Source organism: Myxine glutinosa, chromosome 10 (assembly GCF_964187855.1).
Source record: "Myxine glutinosa chromosome 10, kmMyxGlut1.1, whole genome shotgun sequence".
In the NCBI taxonomy this organism is placed as follows: Eukaryota; Metazoa; Chordata; class Myxini; order Myxiniformes; family Myxinidae; genus Myxine; species Myxine glutinosa.
The window spans coordinates 34,526,659-34,543,877 of record NC_136270.1 but is presented as its reverse complement, the minus strand read 5'-3'; the positions used below and the strand labels follow the sequence as shown (position 1 = coordinate 34,543,877).

General features: G+C 39.2%; 1 protein-coding gene across 1 annotated transcript in view; it reads right to left on the bottom strand.

Annotated features, from left to right (window-relative positions):
- Nucleotides 1-345: 345 nt before the first annotated feature.
- Nucleotides 346-17,219, bottom strand: part of LOC137434453 (myeloid differentiation primary response protein MyD88-like) — a 51,408-nt gene continuing 34,534 nt past the window's right edge. The window contains exon 5 of the mRNA XM_068127458.2: nt 346-3,284. Within this exon, the coding sequence (XP_067983559.2) occupies nt 3,130-3,284 (155 nt within the window). The 3' untranslated portion in view covers nt 346-3,129. The remainder of the gene's footprint in view (nt 3,285-17,219) is intronic.

The following is a 17,219-nucleotide window of genomic DNA, read 5'->3' as shown; positions in this document are numbered from 1 at the left end:
AGATATCTTGTTCACAAACAGACAGACAGACAGGGGTGAAAACATAACCTCCATCCACCTTTGGTGGCGGAGGTAATTAGAGACTGAAGAAAATAATGTCAAACAAGGGGTCTTGTGATACCGTAGTCAATTTCAAATAATTTCAGCATTTGTTTTTCATGCACAGTGATTTTCTCAAGGGCACATCATGTATCGTATGAATCAGTAGAAAACATTCACATGAATAAAACAGATAATTTAATTGCATTTGTCAGGAAAAATAGTTCAGCTTTCTCAAGGGATATCTAAATAAAAAGGGGCCCAAGTTACAAGTAACATGATTATGACACAAGGATACAATCAGGATGACCTTGGTCCCCATTTTTATGAAGGGGGGTAGGAGGGGTGGCAACTTACACAGACCATTTTCACATGTACCATTTGTTGTTGTTGTATAGCCCTGAACAGTTCTTTAAAACAAGTCCGCGGCATGAAGACAGTTGATCAATCTCGCAGAAGCGACCCAGAGATCCCCCACATCCAGGATGGTGTATTCTTGCCTTCATAATGTCAGGGCCATGACAGAGTTAGAGAGAAGGAGTGAGAAGGAGTGAGAGAGAGAGAGAGAGAGTGAGAGTGAGAGTGAGAGTGAGAGTGAGAGTGAGAGTGAGAGTGAGAGAGAGAGAGAGAGAGAGAGAGAGAGAGAGAAAGAGAGAGAAAGAGAAAGAAAGAAAGAAAGAAAGAAAGAAAGAAAGAAAGAAATACAAAAGGGAAAGGGCCGGTCCATGGGGACCGATCGGCACTCTGACCATGACTGCGCTGCCCTGACGAATCCGGGCAGAAGGGAAGAATGGGGGAGGATTTGACCACCGACTTGCGTTGAGAGGGGGGGGGGGGTACAACCACCATGAAGAGGCATCCCCCGATAGTTGTGTACCAATTGTAATCCAAGCAAGTGGCATATACAAAAATGTGGCCAATGTTGATGGCATATACAAAGTTGCATTAAAAGGGTGAAATGAGCCATAAAGGGTGAAACAACCTTTTTTGTCGAAAACGGATCTAAGACTTTTAGGGGAGCTGCCACACACACACACACACACATCTCACACGCATGGGCATACAGACAAACACACAACACAACGCAGGACTGTTAGATGAGACAACACGAATCCTAGCAAAGAACTAGAACGGCACTCAGTTGAGAGCATACCTCCACCTGGTTGGCCATATCACTCAATGGTGAAGAATCACTTTAAAAATTATACGAGCTGGATCCGGATCCAGATCTTCACCAAAATTGAATCGATTCTTCTTTGTCACATACACTACATCTATGCCAAATTTCGTCCGAATCCGGCCGCAACTATTTGGGATATCTTGTACACAAACAAACAAATGAAAAATAACTCATAGAGCGACACTTGGCAAAAGAGAACAAAGTAGAATGGCTCATTTTCAAATTTTAAGTTAATCGGATGAAAATTGACAATTTTAGAAATTTGGCCTATGTTGACCTTTTTGCCTATGTTGACCTCAAAAATAGTTGGTGGTTGTTTCACTTAGCTGATATGAAAATCGAATTCAAATTTCAAGTCAATCAGATGAAAAGTGAGGATTTTAGAAATTCGAAAAAAGTGGTTGACCTTTGGCCTATGTTGATCAAAAAAATAGTTGGTGGTTGAATTCAGTTAGCTGATATGAAAATCCTATTCAAATTTCAAGTCAATCGGATGAAAATTGAGGATTTTAGAAATTTGAAAAAAGTGGTTGACCTTTGGCCTGTTGACCTTTTGGCCTATGGTGATCTCAAAAATATTTGGTGGTTCAATTCAGTTCGCCGATATTGAAATCCCATTCAAATTACAAGTCAATCGGATGAAAATTTAGGATTTTAGAAATTTGAAATTGTTGTTGACCTTTGGCCTATATTGACCTGTTGGACTATGCTGATCTCAAAAATAGTTGGTGGTTGAATTCAGTTCGCCGATATGTAAATCCTTCAAATTTCAAGTCAATCGGATGAAAATTTAGGATTTTAGAAATTAAAAAAAAAAGTGGTTGACCTTTTGCCTATGTTGACCTTTTGACCTTTTGACCTCCAAAAATATAGGATGTTGTCGGACCACGAATTCCACGGTTTGGTGAAGTTTTGTGAAGATCGCTTTAAAATTGTGACCTGTAGGCAAGTATAAGTGAGCGGACAGACAAACACACACACAAACAAACACACAAACACACAAACCGGAGTGATCAACATACTTGCAAAAAAAAAAAAAAATTGCCAAGTAACAAACAAACGGACAAACAGGGGTGAAACAGGGGTGAAACAGGGGTGAAACAGGGGTGAAACGAGAGAATGAAAACATGAGAATTAAATTACTAATGTTATTCGTTGTAAAATATCACAAAGCGCCGATTTTTTGGGCCTTACCCTTTGTCGGAGAAAAGGAAACATCAGCACTTCCTGATCTTTTACACCGCATAACTTAAACCATTTGATTCTGGTGTTTTTTTATCCTTTCGTGCCACCAACGTAGACCGCTAGTTCATGCTTCCGGAATTAGCAACTACTTTTGCACTTCCTGGTGACTTGTTGGTGAGTAACGGAAATAACGGTAACATATAGATGTGCAAAAATTGGCTGCAGTAACATTTGAATTTGAGGAAAGGTAGTTCATACGATGTAAAAACGCCTTTTCTTCATTCAAATCAGAGAACGTGGCACTCATTTACATGATCAGAGGATGATAACAGTACCAGTTTGGTTATGGTTTAAATCCGGGACGTTACACAGACTTGTTACGTGGACGTGATGACACCTGGGCAGTGCACATTGTTCTCCAGAGTAAGCTCACGGCGTGTTCGAGTCGTCAATGTTCGTCAAAGGTAACACGTCTTCGTAACAAAACCAGCTGCAGATGCTTTGACAGTGTGTTGGGAAAAATCCTGTAGGACATTGTTTTGTTTTTTCAGCCATTTTCCCAAATTTTTCACTTTTCTGCTGAACAATGCCTTAGGGATGATGGTAAGTGGTGATGGCTCGTCAATCAATGTACTACCGAGTTCACTTCCTGGACTGACACCTCTTGGAATCTCACCATCCTCATTTTATTGGCAGTCCATCATTGTCATGGCATTTGCTCCCCTTCAGGGTATGTTGATGGCTTTCGCAAGTCTCTGCCAGAACCAATATTTTGTGGAAGCCTTGGTGTAGTCTGACATCGTGATGTGGCGGAGGAAGTTCGGATAAGGCTTGCTTATTGGTCGATACATCACAGGAATCAGTCGCTTGTTCTGCATCCCTGTGAAGCAGACACAAGTGATGAATCATCGAGTACACTTTTGGTAAATGGAGACTTGAAAATAATTGACAATGGTTCGGGTGACACTTTAAACCACATACAAATTATCAAGTTTCTTTTTTTTTTTTTCTTTTTTTTTTTTGTATACAAGATCGAGGCTCGTGAAAGAGCGAACATTAATCACACAGAAAGACAAACCGACACATAAAACATATAACATCGGGAGCGGTAGACAAGATGGGGAGAGAGGGGGAAGGACACAAACACAACATTTGAGAGCAGGGACCGAGAGACATGGAGACATCGAGAGATCTGAGAGAGGGCGAGGGCTTTGGGGGGGGGGGGCATGGGAAGGGGGCGGTGGGAGAGGTATAAAACATATGGACACTGCCAGGACTTCCAGGAAAGAAGTTGGAATTTCAAACAAGGTGGATCTGGGGTGAATTAGCGGGGGTAGAAAAGATCAAGGTTTTGGATGGGGGAAGATAAGAGATGGTGGTGAACAGCTGTTTTAAAGACCTGGAGGGAGGAGTGGGATTGAAGGGAGTGAGGGAGTTTGTTCCAGAGGCGGGAGAAAACAGGAATGAAAGAGTGAAGGTGAGCAGAGAGCCGAGATTTTGGCAGTTTAACCATCAGAGGGTTGCTGGCAGATCTTGTGCGACCTGTAGGAATATTTGGGGGACAGAGCACAGAGAGAGCTGGGGGTGCAAGGCCGGAGAGGAGTCGGTAGAAGACAGAAAGACCACCTACCTGCCTGCGGTGAGTGAGTGAAAGGCCCTCAGAGATAGCTTCATCGCGGGAGATTCCAATAATTCTGAAAGCTTTGGTTTCAACAGCGTGAAGCCGAGCGAGGTGTGAGGCAGGAGCACCGGCCCATAGGGGAGAACAGTATTCAATTGAGCTGCGGATGAAAGCCTTGTATGTGGTGAGGAGCTCAGTTGTGCCGAGGAAGGACTTCGCACGACGGAGGATGCCCAGTCGGCGACTGGCTTTGGAGGCCAGCTTGGAAATGTGGTTTTCCCAAGAAAGATCATGGCAGATAGTGAGACCCAAAAGCTTGAGCGACAGAACTTCTTGGAGAGGATTGTTGAGAAAGTAGATGGGAGGGTTGTCCAGTCGATCTTTTCGGAGAGACACAGTAAGAGTGTGAGATTTGTCAGGATTGAAGGACATGTTCCACTTGTTTGACCAGTCTGTGATTTTGTCCAGGTCTTCAGAGAGTGAGGAGGCTGCAGACTGCCGATCTGAGGGAAGAGGAATGGAGCGGCAGAGAGTGGAGTCATCAGCAAAGAGATAGAGAGGATTTTCAAGAGAGTCAGAGAGATCATTGATGAAGACCAGAAAAAGCACGGGGCCCAGAACACTGCCTTGGGGAACTCCAGCCTGAACAGAAAGAGGAGATGAGAGAAACCCATTCAGGGCCACACGTTGACGACGACTAGAGAGGAAGTCCGCCAGCCATGCGTGGAGATTTCCATGGATACCAAAGGAGGAGAGTTTGGTGAGCAGAGCGGGGTGCCAGACTGTGTCGAAGGCACGTGATATGTCGAGGGAGACAGCTCTAATTTCCTGTTTGGCATTGAGGACCTCCATCCATTGTTGAGACAGCAGAAGCAGCATGTCCAGAGTAGAGTGACCTGGTCTGAAACCAAATTGATGATCAGAGATCAAGCCATTGGAGAAGAGGAAAGATTTCATATCCGAAGCAATGATGGATTCCATGACTTTGCTGATAATTGGGAGAAGGCTGATTGGTCTGTAGTTGCTAGGATCTGTTTTTGCACCTTTTTTGTGCAAAGCGGTGATGTTGGCTGATTTCCAAGCAGATGGCAGTTGACCTTGAGCAAAAGAGAGGGTGAAGAGAACAGAGAGAGGGTGAGATAGAGCGGCAGAGCAGGATTTTAGGACCTGTGGGCTGATGCCGTCGGGTCCAGTTGCAGAATCAGAGTCGAGGGTTGACAGAAACTTTTCCACCTTGTCAGGAGGAAAGGACACGGAGTCCAGGAGCAGCAGGGTACGACTGGGTATGGTGGGTACAGAGAGGGATGGGTTTGGGACACAAGATTTAGAGGCAAACACAGAGTTGAGGCATTCACATTTTTCACGTGCGGAGTCAGCTGTGTAGCCGTTTGAGGTAAGGGAGGGGATGGAGGGGGAACAAACACCAGAAACGGATTTGACCAGACGCCACCAGGATTTGGAAGAGGGAGACAGATAAGAGTTCGGTCTTGAGAACGGAGAGATATTGTTTCCTGGCTCTCCTGAGGGTGGACACACACTTGTTTCGGGCTTTGTGAAAGGAAATGAGATTTCCTTCCGTTGGATTTGCTTTCCAGGAGACGAAGGCAAGTTGTTTCTGGGCAACAGCCTCACCACAAGATTCCGTGTACCATGGACGGGAGGAAGGGTATGACAACTGAAGACGAGATGGGATAAATCTGTGCATGAGAGAGAGAAATTTACTTTGGAAGAATTCCCAGGATGAGTTGATGTCAGAGGTGGTAGAGATGGGAGACCAGTCCAGATGATTGATGGCTGCTTGAAGACCGTGCCCGTTGGCCTGAGTGAAATGCCAGACTCGTCGACGCTGAGCAGGCTCCCTGAGGATGGTCAGAGAGATGTCCACTTTAACAAGGACATGATCAGATGATCCGATTGGAGCAGAAGAAGAGCAGCAGACATTTTCAGGGAAGTTAGTCATAACCAAGTCCAGAAGAGAAGATGTTCCGTTGACTGAGATCCGGGTCGGGAAATTGACAGATTGTGTCAGTCCCAGTGAGTCGCAGAAGTCCTTTGCTGAGGAGCCATGGCTGGTGAGAGAGGTACCCACACCCAGCCAACTGGCATGATGACAGTTGAAATCACCACATATGAGGAAGAGAGAGTTGGGATGAGTAGATAGAAGTTGGTCCATATTATCAGACAGCGAGATGTAGATGGAGTCATCACTGTTTGGTGGACGGTACAACACACATATGAACATGAGGTGGGAGCGAAGGGGAAGCCGTAGTCAGAGGTATTCCTGGGGGTGAGGTGGAGAGAGTGCCGTGCAGGGCGAGTGAGGAAGAGAGTTTTTGATAAAGATAGCAACCCCGCCTCCAGGACGAGGCTCAGGTCTATCATACCGGAGGAGGGAGTAGCCCGGGAGAGATACTAAGGAATCAGAGACATCATAAAGGAGGAAAGTTTCTGTTAAGCAGATCACGTCTGGTTTGACAGAAGCAACCTGTATGGAGAGATCAGTTAAGTTTGAACGAAGGCCCCGGATGTTTGAGGTCCATACCGTTAATGAAGAGGAAGGGGGAGCATCAGATACAGAACAGGGGGGAGGAGGGGTAGGGTAAGATGTGGAAGAGGTGGAAGAGGTAGGGAGAGCTGTTGAAGGTGTGTCAGAGATTTCAGAATAGCTCGGAGAAAGGGAAGGATGGGGCGGACAAAAGGGGGCAGTAGTGTAATAATGTTGCTTCTGGGACACCTCCGTTTAACATGTGAAATCCCTATCTAATGTCATTTACCCCCTTGTCTTTTTCAAAAATCATAAACACCTCTATTTCTCCCACCCTCATCTTTATGAACCTTTTGTCTGTAGTACCTATCCTTAATGTTGTTCATTAGACCACTCAAACACTACAAATATTTGTTTTCTCTTATAGACCTATCATCCTTCTTCTACATATCATCTGGCAGATTAATCTTTGACCCACTCAAACATTGACCCATTCACTTCCATATTAATTCTTTCCCTCCCTCATTGCCCCTAAACACCTATATTTCTCTCACCCTGTTCTTTACGAACCTTCTAACCTTTTGACATGTTATCCTTATTCATTAGACCACTTAAACACCTGTGATCCTTCTGACCTCATGGACCTTTTAACCTTTTACTCTTAATATCATCTGGTGAATATAACCCACTCAAACAACGACCCTACAAATATTTGTTTATGCGTGGGAAATAATTTAATTCTCCTACAACTCTCTTCACCATCTAATATATTAACAAAAAATATGTTTGAGTTTGGTTCTTTATTAAGATATTTTAACTGAGCTAAGATAAAATGGTAAACCTCCCTCAATGTTCTTGTTTGAGCGCCTCCAGTGCCACATACCATTTTTTTGGTAAGCTCCGCCCACTTTTTGGTAAACCACGCCCATTTTTACTAAACCCGCCCACTTTTTGTTAAGCCACGCCCACTTTTTGCTACACCCCGCCCACTTTTGCTAAGCTCCGCCCACTTTTGCTAAGTCCCACCCACTTTATAAACTCTTCAGCATTGTATCATTTCCAGGTAATACATTACATCATTTTCAGGGAATTTCCATCACATCATTTCCAGTTAAGACACGCCCAGGGAATTTCCACAGGAAATGACACACACCCAGCCCTTCTTATAAAAGGCACCGACCACACAGGCTTTTTCAAACACGCTTTCTGCTTCACTTGAGAATGGACTCCTATGCCGAAATGGAATGGGATAACTTTGCTATTCCTTGGAGTCCTACTACCTGTGTAGCGCTCAACCTTCAGATTGATGAACTGGACTCGAACCTCTTGTCGATGGAGGAAATTGTATCTGAGCTACGAAATGAAAATTCTACTTTTAACACAACTTGGGATAAAGTTATTTTTTTGTTTGAAGATCTTTTGAACAACCAAGACCCACAGAACGAGTTCTACCTTGATGACCCAGCCAAAGAGTTATACCTTGGAGATCCACAAAATCCTGAAAAAGAGTTCTACCATGATGATACTTATTGTGAGTTATCAAAACAAAACCCACTGAACGAGTTCTACCTTGATGACCCAGCCAAAGAGTTATACCTTGGAGACTCACTAAATTTGGGAAAAACTAATTATGAGGTCTGCCTAGATGGTTCTAACTGTGGAGCCTACCTTGGAGACTCACTAAATTTGGGAAAAACAAATTATGAGGTCTGCCTAGATGGTTCTAACTGTGGAGCCTACCTTGGAGACTCACTAAATTTGGGAAAAACAAATTATGAGGTTTGCCTAGATGGTTCTAACTGTGGAGCCTACCTTGGAGACTCACTAAATTTGGGAAAAACAAATTATGAGGTTTGCCTAGATGGTTCTAACTGTGGAGCCTACCTTGGAGACTCACTAAATTTGGGAAAAACAAATTATGAGGTCTGCCTAGATGGTTCTAACTGTGGAGCCTACCTTGGAGACTCACTAAATTTGGGAAAAACTAATTATGAGGTCTGCCTAGATGGTTCTAACTGTGGAGCCTACCTTGGAGACTCACTAAATTTGGGAAAAACAAATTATGAGGTTTGCCTAGATGGTTCTAACTGTGGAGCCTACCTTGGAGACTCACTAAATTTGGGAAAAACAAATTATGAGGTTTGCCTAGATGGTTCTAACTGTGGAGCCTACCTTGGAGACTCACTAAATTTGGGAAAAACTAATTATGAGGTTTGCCTAGATGGTTCTAACTGTGGAGCCTACCTTGGAGACTCACTAAATTTGGGAAAAACAAATTATGAGGTTTGCCTAGATGGTTCTAACTGTGGAGCCTACCTTGGAGACTCACTAAATTTGGGAAAAACTAATTATGAGGTTTGCCTAGATGGTTCTAACTGTGGAGCCTACCTTGGAGACTCACTAAATTTGGGAAAAACTAATTATGAGGTCTGCCTAGATGGTTCTAACTGTGGAGCCTACCTTGGAGACTCACTAAATTTCATAAAATTAGGAAAAGAGTTTTACCTTGGAGACTTTGAAAACTGGTTTCGTTTTGGAGACTCTGAATGGGGGTTTTGTTTTGATAACTCGGAATGTGATACCTATCTTGGAGACTCAACAGGATTGTGGTTATACCTTGGGAACTTGGAAAGTTGGTTTTATTTTGGAGACTCTACCTGTGGGGTACATCTTGGAGACTCTTTGCATTCTAAAGCAATGAACAATGTTCTTTATTTAATGACGCTTGATTTAAGCAATATCAAGAAAGTTCGAGGAAGAAAATGCTGGAAAATTCTTTCTTCCCATTTCTACTTCTTCAAACTTAAAAGCCTTGAAAGACAGAATTGGAGGAAGAGGAAAAAAAAAAAAAGAAATACGTATTTAAAAAAGAAGAAAAGAAAGATTATGTTAGGGTTTGGGTGGGATTTTGAATGTGAGGGTTAGGGATGGGGTTGGGTTAGGGTTGGGATTTTGAATGTGAGGGTTAGGGTTGGGGTTGGGTTAGGGATGGGGTTGGGTTAGGGATGGGGTTGGGTTAGGGATGGGTTGGGTTAGGGTTGGGATTTTGAATGTGAGGGTTAGGGTTGGGGTTGGGTTAGGGATGGGATTGGGTTAGGGTTGGGATTTTGAATGTGAGGGTTAGGGATGGGTTGGGTTAGGGATGGGGTTGGGTTAGGGATGGGGTTGGGTTAGGGTTGGGGTTGGGTTAGGGATGGGGTTGGGTTAGGGATGGGGTTGGGTTAGGGTTGGGGTTGGGTTAGGGATGGGGTTGGGTTAGGGATGGGGTTGGGTTAGGGATGGGGTTGGGTTAGGGATGGGGTTGGGTTAGGGATGGGGTTGGGTTAGGGATGGGTTGGGTTAGGGATGGGTTTGGGTTAGGGATGGGGTTGGGTTAGGGCTTGGGTTGGGTTAGGGTTTGTATATTATTATGACTCACTCGCACATACACACACACACAAAAGTTAAGCCCCAACTAAAAAGTTGTGGGATTCTGTGTTTGGGGTTCACAGATTTAAAAACGTATCCCCATTATACACACACAAAAGTTAAGCCCCAACTAAAAAGTTGTGGGATTCTGTGTTTGGGGTTCACAGATTTAAAAACGTATCCCCATTATACACACACAAAAGTTAAGCCCCAACTAAAAAGTTGTGGGATTCTGTGTTTGGGGTTCACAGATTTAAAAACGTATCCCCATTATACACACACAAAAGTTAAGCCCCAACTAAAAAGTTGTGGGATTCTGTGTTTGGGGTTCACAGATTTAAAAACGTATCCCCATTATACACACACAAAAGTTAAGCCCCAACTAAAAAGTTGTGGGATTCTGTGTTTGGGGTTCACAGATTTAAAAACGTATCCCCATTATACACACACAAAAGTTAAGCCCCAACTAAAAAGTTGTGGGATTCTGTGTTTGGGGTTCACAGATTTAAAAACGTATCCCCATTACATTTTATTTATTTATTTATTATTTTCAAGGGTATTAACTGCTTACTTGTGTTTTTTGTAATTCTTGTGAGTAAAATGAACCCAAGATTTCTTCTCCATTTAAATCATATAATTTGTAGGTCCAAGGGACTGTATCCATTACATCAATGATTTTAAATAATTCACGAGTCCATTTTTGTGTATAACCTTTCTCAAAATGACTTTTCCATTTGTATATTCTTACAATATCACCAACTTTAAACTTGGGCTTTCTCAAATTAATCTCCTTTTCATATTCTAATTTTGTAAATGTTTCTGATGGTTTTGATTGTGTTGATGAATGAACTGTATTATTGTAATTATCTACAATATCCTGAATTAAATACACCCATTTTTGAGAACCGAGTTGTGTGAATTTTTTATATAATTTCTCTTTTAAAGTACGATTAAAACGCTCAATAACAACTGCCTTTCCTTCATTAAAGGTGCTGTATAATTTAATACCCTTCCCCTTAAGAAATTTCATGAATATTTTGTTATAGAACTCTGTTCCCTCATCAGTCCATAACTTCTTTGGTTTCCTTTTATCCCGATCAAATATTAGCTTAAAGGCTAACATTAAAGTATCACCCCTTTTATTTTTTAAAGGGACAACCCAGGCAAATCTACTCCTCAAATCAATAACGGTTAAAGCATACCTGTATCCCCTGTCATTATTCAATTCAATTAAATCAGCGGACCATATGTGGTCAGTGTATTTAGAATAAACCTTCCTTCTTTTAAACTTTGTGATTATAGGTTTGTGTAATTCTTCAGCCAAAAGCTCCTCAGTCTTGATGGCATCATTAGAGCCTAATAGTTTTTTGAGGAATAACCAAGACCAAGTTTCAATTTAGCATTTATCAAATTTCTCACAATAAACCTATCAACTTTCTCTCTCAACGTTGGATTTTGTATCAAAGACAAATTATACAACATTTCGCTGTCGGCTTTATGTTTTTCAGTCAACGTAGTGGTTTTCCCATAAGCAATATCATGCTTCATACACACTTCGTCAACCCTATTTGTAGGTTTAGACCAAGGTTTAGGATTGTCAGCCTCATCTAATCTTTTATCCAAGTTTGTTCCTGGACCACAGAAAGAATACCCTGGAAGGTGTAATTCCCCTGGAATTCCAGTTGTTGTAAATTTACTTCCTGACAGAAACTTTTGTATGTCTCCTCCTCTTTTAGGAGAGATGAATTGGCACTTTTTAGAGCCACATACTTGACATATTCCTTTTTGATAAACTCTATTATTTTTAGCTTTAACATAAGAGATATTTTTAGATTTAGTTTTCTTTTTACATTTGAGACAATAACTCATATTTATTTATCAGAAAAATTCCGACAGAGTATCAAAACCTTTTTGGTTTTCAACATATACATTTCAATCTTTATTTTTAAAACATAAAGAATCCTAAGGAATGCCTTCACTCTCTCCTCCATTTATTTACAAATAAAAACTAACTAAAGTCAATGGCACCAACATCATCAATCACATAATCTTTTCCTTCTTCTTCTTCTTCTTCTTCACCACTTTCTCGTTTAAATCTCTGAAATTGAAGACATTGACGTTCTTATTTTTGAAACCATTATCTTCATAAGAGTTGTTAATTCTTTAATTTCCTCTTCGGTGCGTTGAGATTGATTTATTTGCTTTAATACACTCAATCTTTTATGAATCTCAGTGATTTCCATCTTTTTATATTTTTCCTCCCTCTCTCTTTGCTCCCTCTCCTCCTCCTCCATTTTCTCCCTCTCCTCCTTCTCCTTTTTCTCCCTTTTCTCCCTTTCCTCCTTCTCCCTTTTCTCCCTTTCCTCCTTCTCCTTTTTCTCCCTCTCCTCCTTCTCCTCCTTTTTCTCCCTCTCCTCCTTCTCCTCCCTCTCCCTTTCCTCCTTCTCCTTTTTCTCTCTTTCCTCCTTCTCTTCTTCAACTCCTTCCTCATCCCTTGCTACCCTTGAGTTTGAACCCCAAAGAATATTATACATATACTCATCTGGATTTTGAGATATTCTTGTATCTATAATTATTTTTCTCATAATAGGATACCAATAAGATTTGTTGACGATTTCTAAAAGAGTTTTATATTTCATAACTTTGAGAAGTTCATTTTTATTTAATATTTTAAACAAGTCTCTATTTGTGGGTTTAACAATATCAGTATAAGGCCAGTTTTTTATGACAAAATTCCCATGTATATGCTCCAAATCATAAGGTATGTAATACCGAGCACCCTTTTCTTGTAGGTATCCTTGAATACAAAAATTATAATTCTCTTGTAGTCTTCTTCCTGCCATTTATGTATCAGAAATATATGTGAGATTAATATTATGACAGGTAATACCACCCCATCTTCCCACTACCAAATCGGTTTGTATTCCTCGGCTTTCTATCCTTATCTCATTACCTTCCTTCTTTGTCATGCGAACCATCGCTATACTATCATATATTTTTATTTTCTTAAAATCACGTATTTGTTGTTTACTAATTGTACTTCCACATAAATCCTTATCTTCACCAAGTGGATAATATTCTTCTTTACGAGACTGATTTAAATCATGTAGGTCTTCTATGTTTATTGAAAAAGACCAATTATACCCTAAATCAGGCATATCATACCCCCATTTATTAATTCGCATATTAACTAAATGTCCTTCTTTATAAAATTTAATTGTAAGCAGGTAGTTAAATTCAATGAGGAAAGGTGTATGGTCAGTATAACCAGGTGTTGTGGTTGTAAATTTTACTTGTTTCACAAAACGTGCTGTTTTCTTTAAAGATATATATTGTGATAAATCACTGAATCTAATCAAGTCATTCGCATCTGTAGGGTTTGGATAATTGATTAATTTATAAGTATTCTTCATATTAATATTTTTACTTACACTATATTTTTGTCGTTCAGCCTGTGCCTTTGTATAATAATTTGATAAATCAATATCCTGAGAGGATTTTCCAAAGATAGAACCATCTTTTCCAACATAGGTCATTTATATTAGATAAAAAATGATATCATAAAAATTTTCATTATTGTTGAGTTGAAATAATACATATAAACATAATTGGCCACAACATTTAGAATTAATTTCTTGAACTTGGAATGTTTGATAAACACCATTCTGTAAGAATTGTATTACTTCAACAGGTGGTGGCATACCATAACTATCAAAATAATATTTATCCTGACTATTATGAATACAAACCCAATGAGAACCATTCTGTGTGTCTAAATTCATAATAATATTCTTTGTATTCTTATTTATATGTGTTAATTCATCTCTCATACAAATAACCACATTATCAATTTTTAGTGTTTTACAATACTTAGCTAGTTCTATATTTGACGTTGTATTCTTTCCAAATTGTTTAAACCATTTATCCATTTATTTATGAGAAAGATACAATCCATTACCCCGTTTAGTTAGTTTAACACCCGCTTGAGCGATAGAGGAAAGCATATCTCCAACCAACAATCTAGCTTTATCAGGTAGACTTTCAAGTTTTTGAGCAAAATCTACAATTACACCACTTCCACTAATTTGTTTCTCCAACTCCTTGTTATGTCTTTCCAATTCTTTTTGAGCTTTTAGTTGTGCCTTCCTTTCGTTAGCAGTTTTTACCGCTGCTGAAATACCACCAGTCAATGCTCCCGCCGCACTTAAACCAGCAAATAAAGGAATTAGAAACGGGAGAAATCCTCCTCTTGACTCGTCTATTGAATATTTCTTTAACATAGGTTTCGTCATTTTAATTTTAAGTGATCCAACATCATTTAGTGTTTTTACTTGTGTGTGTGTGAGTAAAACATCAATTCTTACAGCTCCTTTTCTTTGAATTGTATTAACATTAATAATACAAGGCTTTTGATTTTGAATACAAGATGTTAATTTATTAAGATTGATTTGATTAACATATACCCCAACCATTTATTTATGAGAAAAAACCTATGTGATATTAATCATAACACCATTATCTGTATTAATCTGTAATTCTGTTTCCTCCAAAAGCAAACAATATGCATTAACCTCTTCACTCTCCCCTCTTTCAATGTATAGAGAAGTATCCACTCGATTAGACTTTATAGTTTCCTTTTGAGAACTCAGGTCAATTGCGTAGATTGTATAAAGTTTTTGAAACGCAACCATATCCAAAATAGGATCATTATTACCATTACTTTCACACACCTTTTGGTAGGACTTGTAGGCTTCCGCATAATCATTTTTTTCCCAATCAATTTCCAATCTATCTCGCGGATAAAATGTGCCATCAAGAGAAACCCGAAGTTGTTTCACCTTTGCATTATCACTCAGGGCATTATTCTTATTAGTACCGTCCTCTCCATCTGGTTTTTTAAAAATGAGCCAGAGGTATCGTGGCTTTCCTTGAAGAACACCTAAATTCCAAGTGTAGGTAGTGTGTTCCAGTTTAACGTGTTGACATCTTCTTTTAAGGTATGATACATTTAGCGGTTTCTTTGAGTTAAGTCTTCTATTTAACATCTCTTCCGTTTTAAGATTAGGAGTATATTCACTGATATACCAACACAAATCATTAATAACAAATTTATTATTTTCTCCAAAAGCATTTTCATCCCCAAAAAGCAATCTATTTACATTATCATTCCTTTGTAGTTGAAATCTAATTTTAAGCCCATACAAAACTTTATCATAATCACAAAATCCAAATATACCTTTCAGAGGTACTGCTACGGTAAAACTATTCTCAGCTTTTGCGTCATCATTATACATTGACTTCCTTTGATTATAACCAGGGTCTGCGTTTGTACCCGTTGACATATCAGGAATAAAACCCTCAACAGCTCCCTTACCCATTCTATCACTAAACGAATATAGTGTAAATTTCATCATTTCAGATGTAGCAGAGACATAATCAACCGCTTCAACCTCTTGTGTTCCAATATACAGGCGGACACTGTCAAACATTTTCCAGAAGAAATCATTTACGAGTGTAGCATTAGTATTATTCGCAGCCTTAGTGAATTTAAATTTACACAGCAAGAAACTATCAGCTATATTCAAGTAAGTTTGTTGATTATTTATTTCAAAACTTTTTGTTCCGTTTGAATTCCAGTCTGTTCCTGTTATAGCATTTACCTTAAAATAGTCTTCCTTTTTAGTGGAGTTTGAAATGATAATCGTATCATCCAAATCATAGATACTATCAATCGCTTCCATACTTGTATTTATATAGCATTAAAATTGTTGAAACCCTGACCCAAGTATTTTAATGATTTTTTGTCGTTCTTGTGAAGATAGTTGAGTTTTACCTTTTTTTATTTCTTTGATTGCTTGTAATTTATGAGACTCCTTTTGAGCATCTTTTATACTCTTTATAGCACCCGCAACGGAGCCCACGGCAGAAGCAGTTGAACCAATTAGGTCTTTATGTTTAAGGATGGTTGAACCAATACCCATTAGAGTATCAATTATCCCATCTCCTTTATTTCGAAATTGATGACCTACACCTCGTTGTCTCTTAGGTTTATAGTATCCTCTACCCACATACCTTGTATAGTCTGGTGAAAGGAACATGCCCTCCCCTGTAATTATTTTATATTTTCCCAACTCGTGTTTTCTCACAATAACCATTATTTATTTATTGAAAAACTTCACGTAGGTGAATTCTGATGGATATAATTTCATCATTAAAGGATATCATACGATTATCTTGGTCGGTTATCCTAAAATTTACTCTGTATATGGTTTTTCCTGACACAGGTAAATAGACAAGATTTTTTGGTTCCATATTAAATTTATAACCAATCGGGGTTGAGTATGCACTGAATGAAAATATTGTATTTGTTCTTATTCCATCGTTATAAGCACCATCAATCAAATCACAATGAATTAATACTGAATTTATACCGGAGGATATTTGGATAACATTATCACTGTAAAACGTCCCGTTATTTTCAATCTTTTTTGAAGAGAAACCCAATAGCTCTCTAAACGAATTTTCAATCGTGAAATCAACTTTATAATTATTTTTAAGTTTAATAGTTGATTTTGAAGTGTGTTTTTGAATATCTATTACAATATTTTTTGGTTCATCACCTTTTTCTTTCATAAGGCGAGAGACTTCTGAAGATATTTGAGAAATCTCGTAAGCTCCAGGTGAAACGGTTATAGTTTTATATCCACTTCCTGGATTATAACTAAACTTGTTGTTTTTCTCTGTGATATTAAAAAGGGTATTGTAAGTTTCCATTGACAACAAAGATGCCTCATATGAGGTAAGGGGGTCAAGTTGTAGTGGGTAAGGGAATGAAGCTGTGTAATCGCTCGTTGTGAAATTAAAACTAAGAATTGTGCTTCTCATCTTATTTAATATCTAATAAAATATCTTTGTATTGACATTTATTAATTATTTTCATGTTCATCAACTGATCTAAAATGGCTGAGGATTCATTAAAACAATTGTTGTTTCCAGCCTTCTTACTACCTAACAACAATAATAGCCTATTAACTAATTGTGATGGGTCATTTGGAAGAAAACTAACACCCGAACCAAGCTTACTTAAAGCATCAATAATATGTTTCTCCTTCTCATTCTTCTTACTTTTACCAGCAACAGAAACTCCATAATCAAGTGCATTTAGCAACTCAATATATACCCTATCTTCCTCTCTTTCCATATCAAGTGGTTCCTCAAAATATTTTGAACCGCTGAATCCGGGGTTTGTTAGAAGAAACATTAATCTTGGAGTTAATTTAACATTTGGTTGAGTAGAACTC